This window comes from Pteropus medius, unplaced genomic scaffold (genome assembly GCF_902729225.1).
Source record: "Pteropus medius unplaced genomic scaffold, Ma_sr-lr_union100, whole genome shotgun sequence".
Taxonomy (NCBI): domain Eukaryota; kingdom Metazoa; phylum Chordata; class Mammalia; order Chiroptera; family Pteropodidae; genus Pteropus; species Pteropus medius.
In genome coordinates, this window is record NW_024351730.1 from 1,869,874 (window position 1) to 1,880,411 (window position 10,538).

General features: G+C 49.2%; 1 protein-coding gene across 1 annotated transcript; it reads right to left on the reverse strand.

Moving 5' to 3' along the window:
• Positions 1–4,414: 4,414 nt before the first annotated feature.
• PHOX2B (paired like homeobox 2B) lies at positions 4,415–7,244 on the reverse strand. The gene is made up of 3 exons (XM_039845834.1): positions 7,004–7,244; positions 5,970–6,157; positions 4,415–4,946 (listed from the first exon to the last, which is right to left on the reverse strand). Exons 1-3 carry the CDS (start codon positions 7,242–7,244, stop codon positions 4,431–4,433), a joined length of 945 nt encoding a protein of 314 aa, XP_039701768.1. The 3' UTR covers positions 4,415–4,430.
• Positions 7,245–10,538: the final 3,294 nt, after the last annotated feature.

The following is a 10,538-nucleotide window of genomic DNA, read 5'->3' on the forward strand; positions in this document are numbered from 1 at the left end:
CACAAGTCGGAATTATTATTATTCTCATTTATGGTTGATGAATCAAGCTCAGAGGGATTATTTGCCATTCAAGGTCACACAGATCCTTTCACTAAATTAAAGTCCATCTCAATCTAGCCAATAGGCTGTCTTCCTAAGGACACGAGGTAGCCACAGAGAAGCATCTGGGATGAGTTATAGAGAGTAGTTCAGGTCTTCTCTGAAACCACTCTGGCGCTCTGTATTCAGCCATCTTGGAGGAGACTTGGCTTAGAGGTGGCCATCTGGCATCAGCTCATGCAGCTTTTGTGAAGTCACATGTGGTCCTGGAGTTGCCAGGAAAAAGGATGCCTTGATGAGCCAAAATGCAAATTCCTTAGGAGAGGAAAAGTGAAAGTGAGCTAGTTCACACTGTGCAGGGCTCCAAGGAAATGTCACAACTCAGGAGACTCAGTGTCCTGCTGCTAGGCTCCATCATATTATAGGGCATTATTTTGCATTCGATCATAAACTTGCCTCCCAACAGTTTTGCTTCTCTGACCAGTAAGAGAGGAAAAGATGACCCAAATTAAAAAGAAGTCGGTATTTGAAACATTAAAGTAAGATGCCTCCAGACATTTAAAATCCAATCCTCTGGAAACCTAAGGTGGGGGTGCTGGTGCATGTTTTCCTCACCAATCCCTAGAGTTTCCTTTATCCTGGAGATAAGTTGCTCAGAGCAAGTCAAGACCAGAAGAAAGGAATTTAGGGATCTAGTTTGTTCATATCCGAAAGATTTTCTAGGGCCTTTGTTGGAGGTTCCAAAAATTCTTCTTTGCTTTTCCTCCTTTTTCTCTGTCTCTCTACTTGTTTTTCCTTCTTTCTCTGACTCTGTTCTTCTTCTCTCAACTTCTTGTTTTCTTTCTCTCTCCTGGTCTTGCCTTCTCCAGAATGCCTGTCCCACTGGCCTGCCCATTCTCTCTCAAAGGCTTACCTGGTGGCCCTCAATGCCTAAGGGAAGGCTTATTTTCCTTTAACCAAGCCCAGGTCTAGGTTACCTGGACTTTGAATGCACTTTTCATTAATAAATTCTTGTCTACACTCCTCCTTGTCTACTCCCCCCACCCACCCTGTTTTTTTCCCCTCTCCCAGACCTTTCTAAGTTATATTTATAATCAAAGACTGGGATCTAAGGGATCTGCAATTGTTGGCATTTTAGACCAGCACAATTAACACCATTGTTCATGGAATGTTGTCTCAGAGGGTTTACTGAGGAACATTTAGAGACAGATTTTTTTAAAGACTGTTTAAAAATCCTTTAGAAAAACTATCAGAAGTTAGATCCAAAAGTTTGAAATTTCTAAATGAAACCTGCAAGCCATATTTGGATGTTTAAGGTGAGAAGCCCTGATAAATTCAAGCCAGATCAGCTACTAATCATCAGACCAGAGGAGGCAGACTGTGGCTTCCCTTCAAATGTCACATGAGAGGAACTGGCTTATCTATTTATAAGGCCCAACCAAACAGATACCAAGGTAAATTCCAGAAGTCCACCCAGCCTTCTGCTTGAAGAAGGCGGCCCAGCCAAACAGTTCAATGTAGAGGGTAAATTCCGTCTTGGAGCTGTAGTAATGACTCCTTCCTTCCAAACGGGGATCACTGAAGCTGCCAGAGGCTACCCACACACACACCACACACACACACACACACACACACACACACACACACACACACACACACACCCCTGTTCCCAATGTAGTTCTAATTCTTGAACCTTCTCATCTGGATTTCTTATAGTGTAGTTCAGTAGTTCTCCTATCCTCTATAGAGCTTGTTAAAGCACAGATTGCTGGGTCCTACTCTCAGAATTTCTGATTATTTAGGTCTAGGATAAAGTCTAAGAATTCTTGCACCTAACAAGTTTCCAGTGATGCTGATACTGCTGGTCCTGGGACCACACTTTAGGAACCACTGTTATAGTTAACATGCAAGCTCTGGAATCAGATTTCCTGGATTCAAAGGCTGGCCCCAACATTTACGTGGAGGGCTCCTGAGCAAGTTAACCTCTCTGTTGCCTCAGTGTCCTCATCTGTATAAAAGAACATGAGGATAGGAATTATATCTGCTTCATGATATTGCTTCGAGGGGCAGATGAGATAATGCATGGAAAGCACAGTCTGGTACATGCAAGTGCTCACTAATTCCAGTGGTTGTTGATGTCATTTCTCCAAACACACCAATGTTGCAGCATTGTTCTCCACCCAGTGCCCTCCTGATCCACCTGCCCATGCAGACTCTCTAGTGTCCCTGGGTAAGGAAGATCTGCAGACTTAAGGAAGCTGGACTGCAAGGACCCTCCAGTCCTGAGACGCCTGCACTCAGAATCCACTGTTGAGTCTTTCTCAAAGTCAGGTATTCAAATCCTGTCTTTATTGCCTAAAGTTTACTGGGCCTCATCCTAGGCACTGAACTGAACGTTTTTATCAATGCCCTGGTGTTCTTTTGTGTTCAGTCACTGGGAAACAAATAAGCACAAACCAGAAGAATCCTGCCTGCTGTCTTAAGCACTACATTTTATACTGGCTGAATTTGGCTGCATAAATTTCAACTCCCCAACCAGCCTAGGTTTCAAGAGTCCCTGCAGCTTCTAGAGATTTTGTACAGTTTCCACCATTCTCATTTTTTAAATTAAATTAAAAGCAAACAAAAAGTAATCAAGGAAAAAATCAGAAGAGTTCAATTGCTAGACTTGCTTTTTGTTTTTATTATCAACAATCAAGTTAATGGTACACTCTTGGAAAACTATATGCACATGTAGAAATATTCCCCTTTTAAATAGAAGCATTCATTTTAACACATATAAATAAATTTGAAAATCTGAAACATAACTTATGATGTTTATGTTCACAAACAAAGTCCAACAAGAAGAAAGAAGAAATCAGACAGACATGCACCTGATAAAAAAAATATATATATACCATTGTTTGAACCGTGGTGTCTCTAAACACAAAGGAATTGAACCCGTGAGAACCTTAGTACTTCAAAAAGACACACCATAGAGACTACGAGAAGAGGAAAAACATTATACGGTCACGTAGAGAAGACGGTCTGTACTGATATTAACACCATACAATTGAATCACAGAACACAGTTGTAGAAAGACATCAAAAAGTTAAAGCCTCAACATTCAACTAATACCTATAGTTTGTGCCTTTTAAAACAAAACAAAACAAAACCCCAACAGATGTCTAAACTGCGCGAAGAATGGAATCATCAATATACAGTCCATCCACCATACAGGATGTGAGTCCATTTCGGATCAAACAGAAGTGCAAACCGAGGCACTTCTGCACACTTGTGTGTGCGTCTTTTCCTTGCTCTGTAGATTTCTCTGCAGTCAGTTGCGTGGACTGCAATTGACTCCAATCCAAAGCCGTGCCAAAAAGTTCAGTAAAAGCTGGTGGAAGAAGAAAATGCCGGTGGGGGCAGCAGAAGAGAACAAAAGGGAAGAGTTGCGAAATATGAGACACAGTTTGCAGAGTTTGCGGATGAAAGGCATTTCATGTATTGGGCATCTTTCAGGACCGAGTGGCTGCAAAGATTCGGGATTAGAAGTTGCAACTGTGTGGAGTTCGAATGCGCTAATGGCGGGATGGTATTCAGCGAGGTGAGACAGTCAAGCTGGTGCGAGGAAGTCACCTTCCTCGGGTGCAGTCTGCACTAGTCTTCGCCGCAGCAGCCCGGAACCCACGAACAGGAGGGGAAGCAGGGCTGGAAGGCGCCCCTACTTTCCTCAGAGCAGGAGCCCCAAGGGAGTTCGTGCTGTCAGGAGGGCGCGAATTTAGAGGTTCATAAGAGAGAGCCCTCAGACAGTGCCAGCTGCAGCCTCACCTCTTTCCCCCCTTCACATATTTTTCCTTAGATTTTAAAACCTTTTTTTAACTGGTTTTTGCCTTCCTAAATTTTTTTCTTCTAATTTGGGGAGATTTTTTATTTTTCTTATTCTAAGCAAGTCACTGAGTTGGTTGTGCGCCCCCACCCATCTCGCCCTGTCACCTGCTCGAGCCACAGACACACATTCCCACAGACAGACATACACGACATACAGACACAACCCCCTGAGAGTGCCCCGAGTCCAGGCCGCGCTGTTCACACCTCCCAGTCAGCAGGCAGAGCCTTGGCCTGTCTGCGCGGCCCTGAGGCAGGTGCGAAGCCAGGGAAGTTTTTCGTTTTGTTTGGGGGTTCGGGATCAGGGGAGGAGTGGAGTTGAAATGGGGGAGACGCCATTTTCTCTTTATTCTTATCGCGATTACTTTTGGCTCTCAAAGAAAAAGCCACGGCAGCAGCGACGACAATAGCCTTGGGCCTACCCGCTCGCCCGCTCGCCCGCCCGGGCCCTGGCTCGCCCGCTGCCGCCGCCGCCGCCGCCGCCGCCGCCGCCGCCGCCGCCGCCGCTGCTGCAGGATCCCAGATCAGAACATACTGCTCTTCACTAAGGCGGCTTTGGCACCGTTGGGTCTTTGGAGCGAAGATAAGACGCTGGCGAAGGGACCCCCGAGTGAATCCGGGATGGAGGTGATGGGGCCGGGGCCCGGAGCCCAGCCTTGTCCAGGGCCCCCCGCCGCAGCCAGGCCTCCGGCCGCCGCCGCCGCTGCCGCCGCCGCCGCCGCCGCTGCCGCCGCCGCCGCCGCCGCCGCGCTGCCCTTGCCGGGTTCGCCTCCTGGCCCCCCCGGCCCCGCCGCCCCCGGGGCTCCTGCCGGACTGGGCCCGCCGCCGCCGCCGCCACTCGCCCCGCAGCTGGGCGTGGGGTTGGGGTTGGGGCCCGGACCCCCAGTGCTGTCCGGGTCGGTGCTCTTGGCCTCTTTGCTCTCGTCGTCCCGGGACGAATCGGATTTCTTTCCCGAAGAGCCGTTCTTGGCCGCTGCCGCTGCGGCCGCTGCCGCGCGCTCCTGCTTTCGAAACTTGGCGCGGCGGTTCTGGAACCATACCTGGCGGAAGAGAAGGGAGAGGCGGTGCAAGGGGAGAAAGAAGGAAACACGAAAAGGAGGGAGGGCGGGGCGGGGGGGAACGGGTTAAGACAGCTTATGTTCCATTTCAGTTTGTTTTAAACTCCGTGCGCCTCAGCTACCCCTTCGTTCACGCAGCCCACCAAGTCTGCCCGCATTCCCTTGTTTCTTGCGCATCTCTGGAGAAACTTTCTTAATGTAACCTGAGCGTGTCAGGGAAACGGCGGCTTGCTGGAAAGGTAAAAGGGTTGCAGGTCTCAGAAAGGCCCTAAAACATAAGCCCTTATTTTGGCGGACTTTTGCTCAGTCTATTTATTGAGCTTTCCCAAATTCGCCATCGCCCCTAGGCCTCAGGTCTAAAGTTAAACTAATTGGTAGAAGGAGGAGCGGGTCTCTGTGTTTGGTGTTTGCTGCGAATTCTGGCCTTTGAACCAGGAGAAGCGTGCGATGGTGCGCACTGCCCTTCCACTGAGGGCCTCACCTGGAGAAGCGCCTTGGCCAGCTCGTGAGCCTACCTCTGTCCCTAAACGTTAGAATAAGCCGTGGTTCTTGACTTTCAAGGAGTCACAGCCCCTTTGCGAATCTGATGCTAATCATAATTCCTGGGAAAATGCTCCTATATGCCATGCCTCCAAATTAAATTCTTGAATTCGGAGATATTTTCCAAAACAAAACAAAACAAAACAAAAAACAAAAAACAAAAACAAACAAAAAAACAACTTATAACATGGGGGCGAATTCTGCGCTCTTCCCACAGGTCACCTCCCGAATGCCTTGCAACGCTGGCTGAGATGGGGAAAACTTTACAATTTTGAATACATAGTCAGGAGAGAACGCCCTAACCTTTCCTCGCGCGCACGGCCAATCCAACTTGGCGTCCCTGTTCAGCCCTGGGCTTCCGGCCTTGCTTCTGAGAAGCTCCGGGATTTCGAACCTTCAGTAACACTTCCCGCTCCCCAGCCTACCGCACCCGGCAAAGCCGAGTAGTTTTCCGGCAGCGCATACCTGGACTCGCGCCTCGGTGAGGTCGATCTTCAGGGCCAGTTCCTCCCGGGTGTAGATGTCAGGGTAGTGCGTCTCCGCGAAGACCCTCTCGAGCTCTTTGAGCTGTGCACTCGTGAAAGTTGTGCGGATGCGCCGCTGCTTGCGCTTCTCGTTGAGGCCGCCGTGGTCGGTGAAGAGTTTGTAAGGAACTGGGGACAACAGAGAAAACAGAGTGTGAGCAAAACGGTCTGGAGCGCGCGGACTGCAGAGCCAGAATATAGGAACTTCAAGGTCAGGTGTCACTGGAGCCGCCACCGACACCAGAGCGGGAGAGAGACTGAGAGGAGCTACCGAGAAAAACCGATTAAATTAGTTATGTACAGAAACAGGGGCGCAAACATCGGGCTTGGCGAAGTCCCTCCTGGCACAAGCCCCTGTGGGTGGGTTGAAATAGAGCACTGGAAACCACTGAGGTCAGGGACAAGGGATAAATACTTTGATGAGGGTAAAAAACGAGAGAGGATAAAAGTCCGAAAACATCAGTTGAAATATCAGGGAGCTAAGGAAGAAGTTACCAAACACTCTCACTGTTTGAACTTTTCAATTCTCAGAAATTGACCCGGCCCAAAAGTTGGGGAGAAAGTGCTGCAAAAAAAATAATAAATTAAAAAAATAATCACAAAAATGACCAGCCAAAGAGGTGTGAGCCGCTGTCGGTTCTTTAAAAAAGAGACACTGCCAGTAATGAGCTTTACTCTTTGTTATTTAATTATTTTCTAAGCTTTACGTCTCATCGCAAAGTAAATAAATTATGCCTATCATTTTGGCAGCTTAAGATAATTTTGTTGGCGGTTCGGGTGTGACTAGGATAGTGTAACCCTGTAAGTGAATTACCCCTCCCTGCAATCGCTTCTAACGTGATAAATTCTTTCATTTGTGTAAGCAAATTTCGTTTGGTAAATACTAAACACATTTCCATTTTCAAATGCAATCAAGGCTTCCTATATACGAGCAGAAAGGCAGCTTTCTCCACTGAGAAAGCTGGCGGTCCTTACCTGCGGCGTACGGACTGCTCTGGTGGTCCCTGAGGGTGCCGAGGCTGCAGGATCCCGGCGTGAGGGACGGGCAGCCGGACGTGGCCCCAAAAGTGGTCCTTATCGGGTTATATTGGAAGCCACTGGCCTGGCTGCAGGAACTGAAGTCAGCATAGGCTGAAGCCAGGCTCGAGGTGTCCATCCCAGCCATACAGGACTCGTAGGCGGAGGAATTGAGGTAAGAATATTCCATTTTATACATTGAAAAGGCTCTGGATGGCTCAGCCAAGTGGAAAAATGAAATAAAAGATGGGTATGGAGAAGGTGGCTGGAGTGGGGAGATGTGCACAGCTCAACGCCTGCCTCCAAACTGGCCTCCTTACTACCAGCAGAGCCTAGTTTTATGAAAAAGCCTCCTATGAGATGCCTTGTCTGAGGTCTCTAGAGCATATAGTTCTCATAATAAACTTGGCTCTTTCCACTTGGACAATAGCAAAGCGGTTGGTCTTATTGCTGGCGCTTTTTACATGACAATAACTCATCCGTCTATTGGGCTGGCACTGGGGAACTGAGCTGTCCAACCTCCCTATCATTGATTCCTGCATCTCTAATTAGAATTTAATACCACACCATTACGCACTGAGCCCCTGATCCTCCCTTCTAACCAGCTCCCTGCCCTTTAATTCAATCACACTACTTGGAAATAATGAAAGTTGGGTGACGATTCTCCCTGATCCAATTTCCTCGAGCTTTTAAGCCTTTTTAACTGATCATATACCTTGGGCATAAATTGAGATAGTGTGTGTGTTTTCCCCCTTCTTCATCCTCTTCCCCCCACCCCCTCGGTTAGGGAGAAGAAACCTTGATGTCATAGAAAACCTGTTTTGTAAGAGCGTTACACGCTCAATTTAACAACAAGCCTACCCCCCGAAGTGCATGAAATGTTATAAAGGACTGGGACATTGGCAAGACTCAGGCGCCCTGTAACATAGAGTAAGTGGGCCGAGGGGGTTTCTGTGAACGATAAGTGGATTTCTTTAAAATACACCTGGTAGAGGGGGCTTTAAAAAGAGCATCTTATAAATTGCATTTCTTGTCGCTGCGTAATGTGCTTTTCTAGGGACTCAGCTTACACAGCTGCTTAAAAAAATAAAAGAACATTGCTCTTGAATGTAAAACATCTGGATTGTCAACCGATGGCTTCTTTGCGCTCAGTTCTGCCTTTCTGCCATAGCGCAAGGTTTGATTTTGTTGGTTTGGAGGTTCTGTGCGGTTGTTCGTTTTAATTGCACCATAACTAGCAAGCGAGCTTGAAATGTCCCCAAATGTGTCTCTTCTGCTCCCCTCGGGCGCTCTCCCTCTCTTTCTTTCCCTCCACTTTTGCAAGTGCCCGCAGTTGTCCCACAGACCCGCGGCTTCGAACAGAGGATTGCCGTCTGTTTGCCCTTTAGGTCCGCTGACTGCAGTGAGCGAAATCCTCACTCTTTAAATGCCCAGCTCCAAGTGGGGCACTTTTCTGGTCCAACTCCTCAGGCTCTTGGTGGCCGGCAGCGAGGCACAGACAAGCGAGCCGTGATTTGTGGACCTCGGTGGCCCCGTGATTTAAGAGGAGGGTAATTTTCATTTGGTTCGTTAGGCTCTAGCAGAATAAGGGAAACTATTTCATTAAATCCTTCCTCTCGGTGGACAAGAGGGAAAATGCTTAGTTGAATCGCCGTGTGGTGTAAACAAACCCTGGATATTTTATATGAATTAAATGTGTAGATAATTAGTTTTATTGCATTCATTACCCCCTTTATGTGCTCTGTAACAAGTCAGTAATTAAAGTAACAAACTCATAAAGTCTTTATAGGGGCATTTAGGCGTTCAGTGTTTGCCAAACTAAGTGGTTTAATTCGATGCTAGTGCCGGGGAGTGGATGGGCTCCCGCTCTCCACTGCCACCGTGTTTTATTGTGCACTAAACTGCAGCAGACGCCGTAATGGATTAGACAGGGACAGCGGCCCCCCAGCCCTGCACTTCTCTGCTGGGTGAGTTTCTGGCTGGTTTCAGGTGATGGCGCGTCCTCTGGACGTGTGGAAGCGCCACTGGTGGAAGTGCAGGCAGCAGAACTCGCCGAGGAGCTTGCTGATAGTTTTATGGAGAGGGCTGATAGTTTTATTGCAGTTGTATGTTGTACAATGCGTATTTGATAAAGAGGGGCCTTTGGTGACCAGTGTGCACTTTTTTTGTGCACAGAGGTGAAATGAAAATAAATGTATACAAGGTTTTACTATGGCGGGAAACAAATTGCAACGCTCTAAATGGTTTTCTTTATGGTCACCAGACAAGAGGAGAAAAGAGATGCAAACATCTGTCTTCAGTCCCCTAAACCTAAAGGCCAGCAAAGACGGATGTGAATCCAAGTGTTATTACAGTGGGGATTTGTCTTTATTTATCCCGCTCTCATGAATATGAATCTGCATTTGGACCTGGAGGTAGATGTGCTCCTTTGGACGCTGCACATGCAATTATTCCACCCTTGCTTATCCCCCCTCCCCCAGCTTAAGGGAGGTGGGGGATAGATTGTCGAGCACAAGGCTGCGATTGTCCAAGTTTCTGGAATCTCTCGGACTTTGGGGGGGGGCGGGGTTCCCGGTTTTCCGAACGCGACCCCGCCACCCCAGGCCCGCACTTGGTGGATGTGAATTCAGGGAACAGGGACTGACTGGCATCCCCTAGCCCGCTCCCCACGCTTAGGTGGGGTTTAAACGCGTTTCTCTGCGGACCGAAATGACGTGGGGCGTCCAGGAAGGGATGCGTTTTGGCTCCAAGACCTGTATTTGGCGATAATCAAGGCTCACACCTCTCTTGGCGCCCACGCCTCGGTACACCCGGGGTTGCGTCTCGGCTGGATGTGAAGTGCGCGTGCTCCGTTCAGGGAGCTCCATCCTGGCCCTGCACCGCCAGGCCTCTACGCCCAAGCCAAGTGCAGGACAATTCCACCTTGGGTCCTAATTGGCACAGTCCCTAGGCCCTAAGGCTGTTGGGGCGGAGGCGGACAGCAGACCTGAAGTGTGTGGGGAGCTGGGAGGAGCAAGGTTTACTTGGACCGCTTTTGAGAGTGCTCTTGGGTGGTGATGTAGAACTTTGGGAATTAGTAGGTGCACGCAGGCAGTCCCCCGAGCAGGGGTGGGGAGTGCGGTGTGCTGCTCAGGGGAGCTGGTGTTGACAAGGCATTCGAGGATGACACTGGGAGAAGCCAAAGGGACGAGGCGAGGACTCCGCAAAGGGGCCCTGACGAAGGAAGTGCAAGACCGAAGGGAGTGCCCGGGAGGGCTGACAATGGGCATGCCTGCAGATGGCCATTCCCGGCGGTGGCCACTGCCTCGCACTCCCCTCTGCCCCTCGCCGGCTGCCGGCTCCCACCAGCCCCCGCTTTCCGCCTCCTCCGATCCATCCGCGCCCGCTCTTTTCCAGGTGCGCGGGTCTGGCCCGTCTCTCTCCAGGCGCCCCCTGGTGCCGGGCCTCACTCGGTTGGGGTGCTTCACGCCTTTCTTTTGTACCAGGACATCTT

Excerpts from the sequence above, each read along its gene's own strand:
- PHOX2B (XM_039845834.1), bottom strand. The coding sequence starts at position 7,244 with ATGTATAAAATGGAATATTCTTACCTCAATTCCTCCGCCTACGAGTCC. Across the intron at positions 6,158-7,003 it reads GAGCAGTCCGTACGCCGCAG|TTCCTTACAAACTCTTCACC; the intron begins GTAAGGACCGCC and ends TGTTGTCCCCAG. Across the intron at positions 4,947-5,969 it reads TCACCGAGGCGCGAGTCCAG|GTATGGTTCCAGAACCGCCG; the intron begins GTATGCGCTGCC and ends CTCTTCCGCCAG.